Source organism: Sorghum bicolor, chromosome 7, assembly GCF_000003195.3.
Source record: "Sorghum bicolor cultivar BTx623 chromosome 7, Sorghum_bicolor_NCBIv3, whole genome shotgun sequence".
NCBI classification, from domain to species: Eukaryota; Viridiplantae; Streptophyta; class Magnoliopsida; order Poales; family Poaceae; genus Sorghum; species Sorghum bicolor.
In genome coordinates, this window is record NC_012876.2 from 64,022,938 (window position 1) to 64,036,085 (window position 13,148).

Below are 13,148 nucleotides of genomic sequence, written 5' to 3' on the forward strand. Positions count from 1 at the left end.
AAAAAAAAAGAACTAGAAGAGAGAGAGATAGACATAAATGAAAGTTTCTATGAGGTCTAAACTCATCTTAGTTTTCCTTCAAAATCTATATGTTTTCATGCATCCCATGGCAAACCTGAGAAATTTCATAGAGTTCATTCATTTGTTCCAAAGAGGTGTACGAGAAACTTTCCTATGGGATTGGAATCCTATAAAATTTCTATGTTTTTCCTTTGTTCCAAAGGATGCCTTTGTAAAGCTACAGCTCAAACAAGACTGTTGGCAATCATACATCACTAGATTCGCACTAAATGGCAAATGATGACGTATAACGTTGGATTCTATTCTAGGAGTAGCGTGCGTGATGGCATCTATGGTATGCCCATCCAGCAGCGCGATGACTTTATTCAGGAATCCGACGCTGTCAAAAACGTGAAGGAATCGCCGATGTGCTGATTAATTATGCAAGACCATTTGCACCTAGTTTTATTTTATCAGCAGATGTACAGCAACTAACATTCGCCGATGTGGGGTACCAATCGCTAGGTGATTCATTTCGTTAAAAAAAAGGAAGATTCATTTACAGGTGAACTAAAAATAAAAAAGAGCCTCTATCCCAGGCTCCCAGCAGCCTTCTCTGGACCACAGGATTTGGTCGTGTCCTGTTGGTTGTTAGGCTACCCGCATGCAAACTTTGCAAAAGCATGCTGCACTGCAATGTGCAATGCACACAAGCAGCACAGGCAAGAGGACAGTGCACTGACCAGATGCACACTGCACACCTTGTGTCATCGTCGCATCTTTTCAGAGTCAATTCAAGCCAAGCCAAAGGTGAACAGCAGCTGCACGGCAAAACCCTCTCTGCTTCCAGCGAGGCATTGTTTAGTTCGGAAGACTGAAAAGTTTTCGCAACGGTAGCACTTTGTGGTAAATATTGTCCAATCATAGACTAACTAAGGTCAAAAGATTCGTGATTTACAGTCAAACTGTGTGATTATTTTTTATTTTCGTCCATATTTAATGCTTCATGCATATGCCGCAAGATTCGATGAAACAGAGAATCTTGAAAACTTTTTGGATTTCGGAGCGAACTAAAAAAGGCCCGAGTTGCCAAGAAACGCAAAGCTTTTCGGCAGCGGCAAAACGATAGAAAATTCGCTTTGGAATGGATCAAGATCTTGAAGCGCCGCAAAAGATTCCAAAGATTAGCACAACTGCAAAGGCTGCACATTGATTCACTAATGGAGCACAGATGATGATTCTTGCCTCTGTTTACCGTCTCTGAAATCCACACTGCTTACTGATAATCTACATGAACAGGACTACTCCGATATTCCGATCCGAGTCTTTTATGCGCTGGATTGGACCTACGTAGTTGATCAGTAGCCGGCTGCCGGCGATCGGCCGCCGCCGAGTCATCTTGGTCAGCCGATCCGGTCGAGGCTCTCGGCGACGGCGCGCATGCGCGGGCGCATCTCGGGGTCGGGCTCCGTGCACCCGAGCGCGACGTGGAAGACGGCCAGGACCTGCTTCTTGGCGTGCACCTCGCCGAGCAGCGTGGGGTCGACCACCTCCGACAGCGGCCGCTCCTCCTTGAAGGCGCGGCGCACCCAGGCCTCCAGGTCCATGCCGCCTTCCCCTTCCGTGGGCTCGCGCCCGGTGACGACCTCCAGCAGCACGACGCCAAACGCGAACACGTCCCCCTTCTGCGTGGCGGCCGCGGCGGGCGCGCCGCCTGGCGCGCGCAGCTCCGGGGCCACGTACGACACGGCGCCGGCGCCGGCGCCGCGGAGCGCGCACGCCGCGCTGCCGAGCTTCTTGGAGTGGCCTCCCGCGGCGGCCTTGTGCGCGCCGGCGACAAGGCGGGCGAGGCCGAACCCGGACACGTGCGCGCGGAGCTCGTCGTCCAGCAAGATCTTGGAGGACTTGATGCAGCCGTGCACGTACCGCCGCGGACTGCACTCGTGCAGGTACGCCAGCCCGCGCGCCGCGCCCTGCACGATGGATAGACGCACGGACCACGGCAATGGCGTCGGCGACGCCGTCGGGCCACCTGGGATGATAGTGATAACCAACCAAGGATCTCGCCGGTGTCATTAGCCCCTTCATGGACACTGATAGTACTACAAAGCATTGCTAGCAAAACACGGGGGACATTTTTTCTTACCGTGGAGAGCGGAGTGGAGGGAGCCATTGGGGAGGTAGTCGTAGATGAGCAGCTTCTCGTCGGGGGCGTAGTAGTAGGCGCGGAGGCGGGCCACATTGGGGTGGCGCGCGCGGCCGATGGCGGCAGCCTCGGCCTCGAACGCGCGGCGACGGCGCCAGCCGGAGCCGGAGCCGTCGCTGTCGCCATCGTCAGGCTCGCTGAGGCGGCGAACAGCAACGGCGGGTCCACGGCCGGGGACGACGCGGTACACAATACCTCCGCGGCTCTTGCCAACGACGTAGGCGGAGGCCCGGAGCAGCTCCTCCAGCTCCATCCCGAAGCCGTCGTCGACTGCCACGAACACCTCCCCCTCCTCCCCTCCCCCGCCACCGCTGCGCCGGTCCTCGCTACCAGCGAGCGTCACCGCCCCCGGGCCCTTCTCCTTGCCCGACTCCTTCTCCTCATCCGCCCCCGCCGCAGCGCACCGCCTCCGGCACTGCCACTGCAGAGCCACGCCAGCGACAATAGCAACCACGACAATGGCGGCGAGGACCGGTACCGTTGGCGACGACCGCCGCCGCGGCTTCGGCGCCCGTCTCCCGACCTCCGCAGCCGCGCCAGGGTCGGTGACGCCGCCTCCTACGGCGCCGTCCGGGATCCTCGGCCCGTCGTCCTCCCCCCTCGCCGCGCCCGCGCACTCGACCTTGAGCGGGAACCCACACAGCCTCGGGTTGCCATCGAACGCCGTGGGCCCCTGGTTGACGAGCGAGCCGACCTGCGGGATCTCGCCCTCCAGGTCGTTCCCGCGGAGGTCGAGGCTGACAGCGACGGGGATCCCGCCGAACTCGGGCGGGACCCCGCCCGTGAAGTGGTTGTAGCTGAGGTTAAGCACGCCCGCCAGCCGCGGGAGCGCGGCGAGCGCCGGGGGCAGCGTCCCGTTGAGCTGGTTGGAGGAGAGGTCGAGCCGCTGCAGCGAGACGAGGCGCGCGATCCCGGGCGGGACCTGGCCCGACAGCTGGTTGTGCGCGAGGTCCAGCGTCGCCAGCCGCTGCAACGCGGCGATGGCCGCCGGGATCTGGCCGGAGAGGCGGTTGTAGGGGAGAGAGAGCTCCTGGAGCTCAGATAGTAGCGAGAGCTCGGAGGGAAGGTACCCGGCGAGTGAAGCGTTGGCGAGGTCGACGGCGGAGACGCGGCCCCCGCCGGAGGAGGAGCAGGTGACGCCCGCCCAGAAGCAGGGGTCGGCGTCGGCGTCCCGCCACGTGGAGAGCGCGTTACCTGGGTCGTCTGAGACAGCGAACTTGAGCGCTAGCAGCGCTAGCCCGTCCGTGTTGAGCGCCGCCGCGGGAGAGGCGGCGGTGGCTGCCACAGCCACCAGGACCGCCAGAACCGCCGCCATTGCTCGGAGCGAGCGCGAACGCTGGTAATGCGGGGTGGTGGTGGTGGTGGTGGTGAGTGAGGGAATCACAGGGCTTCCATTCCCTGGGAGTCCGCGAGGCGAGGCTGCAGGGAAGGGAAGGGGAGAGGGGAGAAGGGAGGAAGCAGGCAGAGGAGGGGAGCGAGAGCGATAGGGCCGGCGTGGGGTGTGGGTTTTAGGGGACTGAGATTTTAGCGGCGAAATGACGGGAACACCCGCGGGGAGGGTCTGTGTTTATTGGGGAGTATTATTGGGAGATGGTAGGGGTAGTTTGGGGAGAGAGATTTGAAATGAATGCAGTGCTGTAGTGGGGGGAGTCGCGCTAGCTGGAGGGATGGTGGTGAGGTGGGCGAGGATTCGTGGTCAGTGGTCTGGAGGGTGACTTTTGGGAAAGTAAAGTTAAAATTGAGCGTGTTTGCATGTGGGAAATCTCAAGGGTTATCGTTGATCCCCATGATTACTCTAATCTAATCCCCAAGCTTCTGCTGTAGTAGTAGGAAGCTGGTAATAATGGCGAAATGGGCGCTGCTGCTGCCTTCGCCTTGGAGGTTTCCGGTTCCATTCCAGCAGCAGGTGGAGCGGAGTGGGACTGTGCGGGTGACGCTGCGAAGTGGGACCGGCGGTGGATCTGGTTCGGCGTCCTCGTTCGAAAATCTCCTCCGAGGTCTGGCCGCGGCACATCAGCACATGGCGCTTAGCAGCTTTGACTCGAATTTGGGAGTATTTTATCAGCAAAATACCAACACAAGAGGAGGCCCGATGTCGTGACGCTGCTGTTTGAAATCCGTAGCGACCGCGACTCGTGTGTGTGTCGCGCCGCAAGAGCCAAGAGGACCGAACTTGGCCCCTGGGTCCGCCCCGTCCGCATCCGCACCGTGAAAGGTGAAACTCCACAGGGGAAAACAGGAAACCAACGATCAGAATCAGGGCCTTGTTTAGTTTCGAAAAAGTGAAAAGTTTTCGTTACTGTAGCATTTCGTTTGTTTGTGACAAATATTATCCAATCATAGACTAACTAGGATCAAAAGATTCGTCTCGTGATTTACAACTAAACTGTGTAATTAGTTTTTGTTTTTGTCTATATATTAATGTTTCATGCATGTGCCACAAGATTCGATGTGACGGAGAATCTTGAAAACTTTTCGGTTTTCAGAGTGAACTAAACAAAGCACAGGATACAAATGTACAATTTGTTGGGGGTAAAAATTAAAAAAAAAAGAGATGGGGGTGGGGTGGAGGGGGGTTGGGTGGCCACACTCTCGGTCGGGGCCTCGGCGTGCACTAGCACAGTGCGTACGGCGGAGGGCGGGGACCGCCGGGAGTGGACAGCAGCTGGTTTCCTACTACTACCTGCCTCACTCATCAACAAAAATACAATCCATCCTCGTGAAGAATTTGATCAAGAAAATACTAACAACCAAGGCCTTGTTTAGTTTCCAAAAAATTTTGCAAAATTTTTCAGATTCCCCGTCACATCGAATCTTTAGACACATGCATGAAGTATTAAATATAGACAAAAATAAAAACTAATTACACAGTTTGGTCGGAATTGACGAGACGAATCTTTTAAGCCTAGTTAGTCTATGATTGGACAATATTTGTCAAATACAAACGAAAGAGCTACGGTGTCGATTTTGCAAAATATTTTGGAACTAAACAAGGCCCAAATAAACATACAGTACGTGATTAATCATGAAGTTTATTATTGCCATAGTAAATTTATTTAGAGACATAAATATTGTTTATTATAAGCTTATTCAAATTTAAAATCGATATTGACTTATTTGAAAAAAAAAGGCTTTCCCCTTTATCCATACTGGTACTGGGCCGGCGACGGGGACGACGGACGAAGTGATCGGACATCAGAGCTTGCGGGCTGTGCTGCGCTACAAGTTGTCAACGCTACACGACAGCTCGCCACGGCGGCCGCCTTTACCCTTTTGGCCGTAGTATGACGCACGCACTGCATCGTGCGTCTCAAGGCAGTGCGGCAACGAACCTCAAGTCGTCTTATCTCGGGGTTTATCTGCCTAATCTACTAATATTTTTCTCTCACAACAAATTAGTGAATAGTAATTGTCAACAGACTAGTCGACGAGTGGAATCAACATGTTACATGCAGATGATAATCCCAGGTTACATGCAGTCTTTTACAGATGACTACTACTGTGCAAGGACTCGCTCATCTCTCCTCTCTACTAGGGACCTTTCCATTGCCGGATCTCAAATTTTCCACACCCAGCCCCCTGTTCTTTCAGCACCTTCGCTCATGTTATACATCGAGCACATGTATGCTACATCATGTAATCTAGTTTAACAGCAATATTTTTATCATCTCATGATCTCAATCCGAGGAGTCTCCACCTGACGATGAAGTCACTCCACCAAACTTCAAACTACACCATTCTGCAGCACCGCCTGCAACCCAAAGTTTGACAGCAAGTTTTATGTGCAATCTAGTTCTAGGAGTAGATATCTATGCATGGGGAAATCATCTGACCATGGAGTTAACTGTGAAGATAAATTGGATGGTGTAAATTCAGGTCCTCAAACCATGGAAGCAACAGAGATTCACTGTTCCAGTTCTATGAATGTACTACACTGATGCTTCCATACTCCCAGGGCCCCAGTTTTTTTTTGGGTGGGGTGGGGTGGGCTGATGCAATATTTGCTGTGAGAACGAGGCTATGATTCAGTTGGAGAACCACGTCGGATTCCCTTGCAAATTCAATTCCAAGCCAGAGTGCCAGACTCAAACTGTCGAGGTGCTCTTCACATGCTCATTGAAACACAGGTACTGGACGGCTGGACCAACTGGTGAGTTGGGTAGTTTATTTTTAAATGCATTTCAATCAGAGTATGATAAATGGGGCCCCTTCTATCTTCTATTCTAGTATACCAGTTACAGAACTACAAGTGCAATTTTCAGGCCATGGTAGATAGTACTATATGTAACAGGGTCCTCTATGGTACAAATTCAGCATTCAAAGCTTGCATTAACATTGTATAGTACACATTTCATGCTTGCATGCAACTTATGCTTTCATGCGCAACGAATGCAGTTGGAATTCTGTATCTAATAATAAATGGGAAATAGATGATATGGTAGGATAATTAAAAAAAAAGCACAACAAGTGATGCTCTGTACCTAATTCATCAGCTACTGGGTAAGTGCTGGATCATGTAAAGAACATTTAGGCATGGTGAGTTAATGCCATTTCATGTTTTCATCAAAGTTATTTTCCACATTCACACGCATATTCTGCAATAAGGTTGTATGAACACTCAGGGTCAGACGGTCAGTACCGCAAGCTCGCACCTTGTCTACAGTTTCCTCTTTGAACCAACCTTTGCTGGAATCTGTAGAGCATCGTAATGGCCAAAACCATGATACAAGACTTGGATTGGGTCTTCTTTACCATACTGCTGGCCATATTCTGCAATTGCTATCAGACCACCAGCATCCTCATCGCGCATGTAAACCGTTATTGGCATCCTGTCAACAAAGTTATGATGTTCTTATAGTTTTATTTAATTGTTTGGCATTCTAATTTGTAACTAGACATAGATCACGCATAACATGTTGACTCATAAAACTTTGGCAACAACCCTTTTTTTGTTAATCAACTCAGGAAATTACTAGTTATGGTCGACTGACCCAAGTCTACTTGATCTATTTTAAACAAAATTTCAATTGGTACCAGGGGTTTGAAAATATTTGACATGAGCATAATGAAAATAAATGCATAGATCATTGTATAAGGTGGTAGTATCAGAGAAAAATGGGAGCCAGTAGTAATTTTCTCCATAAAATCAAGTACAACGCAGGCTTCAAATTTTCTTTCTGCCTCTGACACTATCCAGCTTATGAATACACTGCCCTGATGTACATTTTAGCTAAGAAGTGGTAATGCTAGTGATTGCTGGCAGTCAAATTTGAAATGCATGTAAATGAAAAACATGTACAGTTACTTACTGAAGAACATGGGACGCCATGAACAATTCTGGCTCGCCTCCCCACACATGTGGCTCCCTGATATGGGATACATATGTATCAAAATCTCCCTCAACAAACCTGCAAATTGGTGACACAACAAATATATTGATTCATGAGCAGCAAACACTTTTTTTTTGAGAGCAGCAAACACTTATGGGTCAATTTCATTATAGAACAGAAAGTGTATCAACTAACCATTCAGTCTCTTCCCGCCTCTTGACAAATTCATCGGCGACCTATTCAATTATAAAATTATACATGAGTGTTAGGGAATGGCAGTAATAACAAATAAACATATTAGCATCTTTCTTTTCTTTAGGCATTGAAGAATTTAAGAATGGTAGGTGACTAAAAGTGTCAGTATTGCCGAGAAGCATCACAGTCCTACCATTGCTCTCAGTTCATCAGCTAGTTTTCTCTGAAGATCTTCATTAGGTATGGGTCTCCCTGACCTAATGCACGCACCATGTACCACGGAGCGGAACAAACATCTTCCATCTCCAGGAATACCTGGGGATCCATGTAAATCAGTCACAAATGAGGTCAACACCCATTCTTCTATTGTAACTATGAAGTGTAAAGAGCAATACATGATTCATGAAGTAGTTTTTTTTTAAAAAAAAAAGTGAGCATTTCTCACCAGTGACAGAATAATCTGTGTAGACTTTCTTCCCATGAGTTGAACTGGTAGATGATGATGAGGTTTCAGCATTGTCTTTGATTCTAATGACTGGAACCTCAGCACATGCTAATCCAGTAACCGAAAAACCAAAGCAAAGACCACCGGCTGCACCCCCTATCTTGTGGTGCATGTTTTTCCAGTTCCAGCCTATCCTCGATTTTTCATGTGAAGGAATGTCAAGCTTCACACTTAGGCTACCCTCTCTGGTTGATAGTCCACAACGGAACTGCTGGCCCATTAAGCTGACAAAGTACTTTATACTTTGTGACTGAGAAGACTTTACATTCTTGCTAAGGGAAAAATCAACTAAACCCGACTTCGGATGGTACAGGCTTGACTGTGAGTGCGGGCACTTCCATGAGGCCATACTCTGCGTGAATCCTCCTCGTAACTGGTTAGGATGGGAATGCGTGCTTGATCGCCGCAGACAGAGCGCAGGTGAGTAGAGCCGCATTGAGCTCAAGTAGTATCAGCTGCATAGTTATGGAGAAATGGCGTGTCAGCAATAGCACAGCACATTATGGACATATTAGCTAGCCTTGAAACAGAGAACATTCTCCAAAATCAAATACCTAGTCCATCTGACCACAAACTGTTCAAGCAGCAGCACACACGCAGACCGTTGGCAACAGCAATATATATAATAATATAGCGTCTTGAATTGTGAACTTATTTGCAAGACCGCAGGATATCGGTGTTACCAAGACGACGGCAGCAGCAAGGTTGTGTGGACATGGACTACATGATTCGCTAGAGAATTGTTACTAGTTACCTTCTTATATGACGGTTGCCTACTAAACAATGCAACATCTGTGTAGTGTTATTCTTTACTTGCCCTCAGCCTGGGGTAGTTAACTGACGCAATTTTGAGAATAAACATGGGGAGCAAGGGAAGCTACAGATTGCCGAAAGAAGTGTCAGCATTCAGTCATTCAGATAACATCACATTCTCGGGGTAAACCCTTTACACAGGGGGACGCGCGCAGGCTGAACCGCTTCGATGGCATCGAATCCGCAGCGCGAATCCATCGCTTCACAAACGCGACAAGCTAATGAACAAGACACATTACAGTAGAATTGCTATCGACGAACATTGCGCAAAACCTCCGCGCTTTCATAACAGGGCGAGCCCAACCCCGATGAGCAATACCTGCGAATTGGACGAACCCCAGGAAGAGAGACTCCGAACGCCGCAGGAGGCTGAGAATGGGGCCGGGAACGCCCGCGCTGCAAGATTAGATGAAATCCTCCGCCTTCCTTGTGTGGTGGGAAGAGTGGCAGCCGGGTGAAAGGTGGAGTGCTTGCGGGCGGCGCGGCAAGACGAGGCAAGCGGGATTTTGCTTGGAGCCGGAGCAATGGCGGCAGGGTGCGGTGTGGTGGGAACGAGATGGCGATGGAATTACAGCGAGGGAGGGAAGGGAGAAGATCGAGGAAGGTTTCTGCTTCGGCTCTGGTGGGAGGAAGCGGAAAGCTCAAGTTCCAGAGGATTCGCCAACCTGCTACCGAGAGAGAGAGAGAGAGAGAGAGAGAGAGAGAGCAGGAACGGACAAGCGGGGCCGAGCCATAGTACGATCTACATGGGCCGCGCTTGTGTGAGCCTTGCTGGGCTATCCTGGCCCTTTACGTTCCTACGAATTTCTCATGCAGATGCTTGGGCGGCTGGGCCTAATTTTGCTAGTGTTTTCTTAATCAAGGCATAGCCATGCTTTGCAAATGAGTAGTAATAACGGAGTGATTTTGGTTGATTCTGATGGGGTAGGTGGGTAAAAAACAGGTGAGAATCCAACCTGGAGTGATTCAGTGGGGATTGAGTACAGAGTAGTGAGAGCGGATTTTCTGTAAGCAAAATCGTGGCAGCCAAGAAAAATTCCGTTTTCTGTAAATGAATGCAACCAGACCAATTAAAGGAGAGGAGAGGAGTGGTTGGAGGTCAGTTTGGGAGGTTGGTGAAGATTAGCAGGGTCTAAAATAATTTAGAGCATCTTCAAGGGCTTTGCAAACAAACTTTGCATTGCCCTATTTGCAAAAAAAGAGTAGAAAATACCCCTCCAATGGTTTTGCAAATAAGGTTTGCAATTTGGTTAACCTTGCAAATAGAGGTTGAGGCTTTGCATATATGCAAACCTTCCCACCACTTTGCATCTACAATTTCGGCCTTCCACGTCGGACTCCGTCCCCCCCACCCCGCGCGATTTCTCTACGCCCGTCCGCCCTCCTTGCCGCGCGCGCCCGCCCTCCCTCCAGCTGCCGCGCGTGGCCGCCATCCGCGAACTGACGCGAACGACGACGGCGACGAACGACGAACTGGCCTGGGCGGCGAATGGCACGCACGACGTATGTCAAAATGGCGCGAAGGAAAAAAACGCGCGGACGCGATCGGTGAAAAAAAAATCAGGGGTGGGGTCCACACTTTAGGTTTGCTAAGTCTAAATACAAAATCTCTTGGAGTTGGACTATTTTTAGACTTTGCAAATGAGTTTGGGACTTTGCAAACAACAACAAATGCAAAATTCATTTGCAAAGTTCCTTGAAGATGCTCTTAGCTCATGAGTTGACGCAGTTTAGCATTAGGTCTAGGGAGTCTCAGTGTTCTTTTTGCTTGTTTTCTAGAGTGGGTTTTCTCAGTCTTGTCTCTTGTAAGGATGGTATACTTGAGTTTTAATAAGGCTCTGTTTAGTTCCCCACCCAAAATTTTTTCGTCCATCACATCGAATCTTTGGACACATGCATGGAACATTAAATGTACATAAAAAATAAACTAATTATACAGTTTAATTGAAAAACGTGAGACGAATCTTTTAAGCCTAGTTACTCCATGATTAGCCTTAAGTGCTACAATAACTCACATGTGCTAATGATAGATTAATTATGCTTAATAAATTTATCTTGTAGTTTCCTGATGAGCTATGTAATTTGTTTTTTTATTAGTTTCTAAAAACCCCTCCCGACGTCCTTCCGACACATCCGATGTGACACCCAAAAAATTTTCATCTCCAATCTAAACAGGACCTAATTAATAAAGTTTTCTTTTCAAAAAAAAAATAAACGAGCGGAGGTACACAGTTACACAGTCCGATGTATGGGCCTGGCCCGTGCAAGTCCTGCAGGGCTGTTGTAGCCCGTGTGACACGTAAAGCAGCAGATAGTTGGGCCTAGTAACCATTTCCAGCCGATGTTCATCACGTTGATGATAGCACGGGCCTGATTCGATGGTTTGGCTGGATCAGCTTTCAGGCTTCGTGTTGGCCACGCACCGCTCGTCCAGTACATTGATAAGATAAGAGATGGATTTAATTTGGAGTTCCATTTCATTTGTCGAGACGTTCAGGTTCAGCAGCACTCCAGTTCTAGAGAGGTAGCTAGACCATCAAAGAAACGCTTCATGTGGCCGCATCATCAGACCCTAAAGAAACGCGTTCCAAAGCTACGAGCAAATTTGCCACCAAAAGAAAGGAAGGAAGGAAAGAAGCTACGAGTAAATGGCGGGCTCAAATCTAGCACCTCGTCTTGCAGCTTTAGCAAAGGAGATGCTCCGGTGTCCGGTCCCTCCTGCATGCGTCCCAGTTGAGCTCCCAGCATCTCATCTACCGCCAGGCTCAATATTGCCGTATTGCGCCAGGCTACGCATCTGCGCATCAACACACGCATGGCTGCCTTTGTCTGATTTATTGGAGAAGAAAGGTACTGCTGAATAAATAATAAATTCAGCTAATGATAATAGTACCTGGGTCTTGTTTAGTTCTAAAAAATTTAGATTTTTTGTCACGTCAAATCTTACGACACATGTATAAAATATTAAATATAGATAATAATAATAACTAATTGTACAGTTTGCATGTAAATTGTGAGACAAGTCTTTTGAACCTAATTAGTCTATAATTAGATAATATTTATCAATTACAAATAAAAATATTATAGTATCTATTTTGCAAAAATTTTAAAACTAAACAAGGCGCGTATGGATGGACGCGTCCGTGCATGCGAGACACAACCCCTACGCGTTTTACAGTGAAACTTTTTTAGTAGTAGGTAGGCAATTCTTTGTGAGATTAAAATATCTCCAATTGACTAAGTAAAATTATATTCTATATTATAAAATTTAGCTATTATATAAAATAAAAAAACTTATTTTAAATATAAAGTTTTAAAATAGTTTTTGAATAAGATAGTAAGTGAGAACGATATTTTATATATAACAAGTGAAAGTTTAAAATTATAAAATTTGCTATTTTAGCAAACTAAATAGTATACCGTTGCATTTTAATTTTTGCTTTATAAATATAAAAATGAACTAAATAACATGGATAGTATATCTGTTAGAGCTGCTCTTAGATTAACACATTAATTGATTGATTGGATAATCCCTTCCCTTGCATTTCAAGTTTGGGCGCCGACCCTTAACTCTGGGCCCGCGGATCACGTGAGCGCGAGAGGCCCACTATGCCGGCGCGCTGTGCCCTCGGGCCGGTCCCCACGCTGACCCAGTCCACCGCCGCATTGACTCTGCCGCGTGGCTACTCGTTCACGGTCTGATTTTAACTAAACACACCAAGACATAAAAAAAACCATGAAAACAAACACAAGTGTGTCGATAGCAAGCGCAAACAAAGGCCTTGTTTTCAGATTCCCCGTCATATCGAATCTTTAGACACATGCATTAAGTACTAAATATAGACAAAAATAAAAACTAATTGCACAGTTTGGTCGGAATTGACGAGACAAATCTTTTGAGCCTAATTAGTCCATGATTGGACAATATTTGTCAAATACAAACGAAAAAGCTACAGTGTCCATTTTGCAAAATATTTTGGAATGTTTTGTATATGGTGTGTGACAGTCATTCCATCTGCGTGTGCCATCGCCGGGACAGACCCACCACCACCAAGCGTCCCTCAGAAAGCTCCGTGTGTTCCTGTCATGGGCACGCAGA

The 13,148-nt window shown here is 48.1% G+C and overlaps 2 protein-coding genes across 7 annotated transcripts; both read right to left on the minus strand.

Annotated features, from left to right (window-relative positions):
- On the minus strand, positions 1,068-5,508 carry LOC8064033 (receptor protein kinase-like protein ZAR1). Its single transcript, XM_002445863.2, has 3 exons — positions 5,476-5,508; positions 2,147-3,767; positions 1,068-2,032 (listed from the first exon to the last, which is right to left on the minus strand). Exons 1-3 carry the CDS (start codon positions 5,506-5,508, stop codon positions 1,404-1,406), a joined length of 2,283 nt encoding a protein of 760 aa, XP_002445908.2. The 3' UTR covers positions 1,068-1,403.
- Positions 5,628-9,743, minus strand: LOC8055183 (OTU domain-containing protein At3g57810). 6 transcript variants are annotated; one of them, XR_002454727.1, is made up of 8 exons: positions 9,369-9,743; positions 8,177-8,691; positions 7,925-8,046; positions 7,732-7,772; positions 7,516-7,614; positions 6,888-7,035; positions 6,688-6,801; positions 5,628-5,957 (listed from the first exon to the last, which is right to left on the minus strand). XR_002454727.1 is itself a non-coding variant. In XM_021464464.1 (7 exons), exons 2-7 carry the CDS (start codon positions 8,670-8,672, stop codon positions 5,931-5,933), a joined length of 933 nt encoding a protein of 310 aa, XP_021320139.1. In that variant the 5' UTR covers positions 8,673-8,691; positions 9,369-9,742; the 3' UTR covers positions 5,628-5,930. The 6 variants fall into 6 exon arrangements, 3 of the variants coding, with proteins under 3 accessions (XP_021320139.1, XP_002445909.1, XP_021320140.1); XR_002454726.1 differs by having other exon boundaries at positions 6,040-6,801; XR_002454728.1 differs by lacking the exon at positions 9,369-9,743 and adding an exon at positions 8,791-9,325 and having other exon boundaries at positions 6,040-6,801.

Excerpts from the sequence above, each read along its gene's own strand:
- LOC8055183 (XM_021464464.1), bottom strand. The coding sequence starts at position 8,672 with ATGCGGCTCTACTCACCTGCGCTCTGTCTGCGGCGATCAAGCACGCAT. Across the intron at positions 7,036-7,515 it reads ATGGCGTCCCATGTTCTTCA|GATGCCAATAACGGTTTACA; the intron begins GTAAGTAACTGT and ends CTTTGTTGACAG. Across the intron at positions 5,958-6,887 it reads CTCTACAGATTCCAGCAAAG|GCGGTGCTGCAGAATGGTGT; the intron begins GTTGGTTCAAAG and ends TTTGGGTTGCAG.
- LOC8064033 (XM_002445863.2), bottom strand. The coding sequence starts at position 5,508 with ATGCAGTGCGTGCGTCATACTACGGCCAAAAGG. Across the intron at positions 3,768-5,475 it reads GTCATACTACGGCCAAAAGG|ACCCTCCCCGCGGGTGTTCC; the intron begins GTAAAGGCGGCC and ends CAATAAACACAG. Across the intron at positions 2,033-2,146 it reads CCTCCACTCCGCTCTCCACG|GTGGCCCGACGGCGTCGCCG; the intron begins GTAAGAAAAAAT and ends CTATCATCCCAG.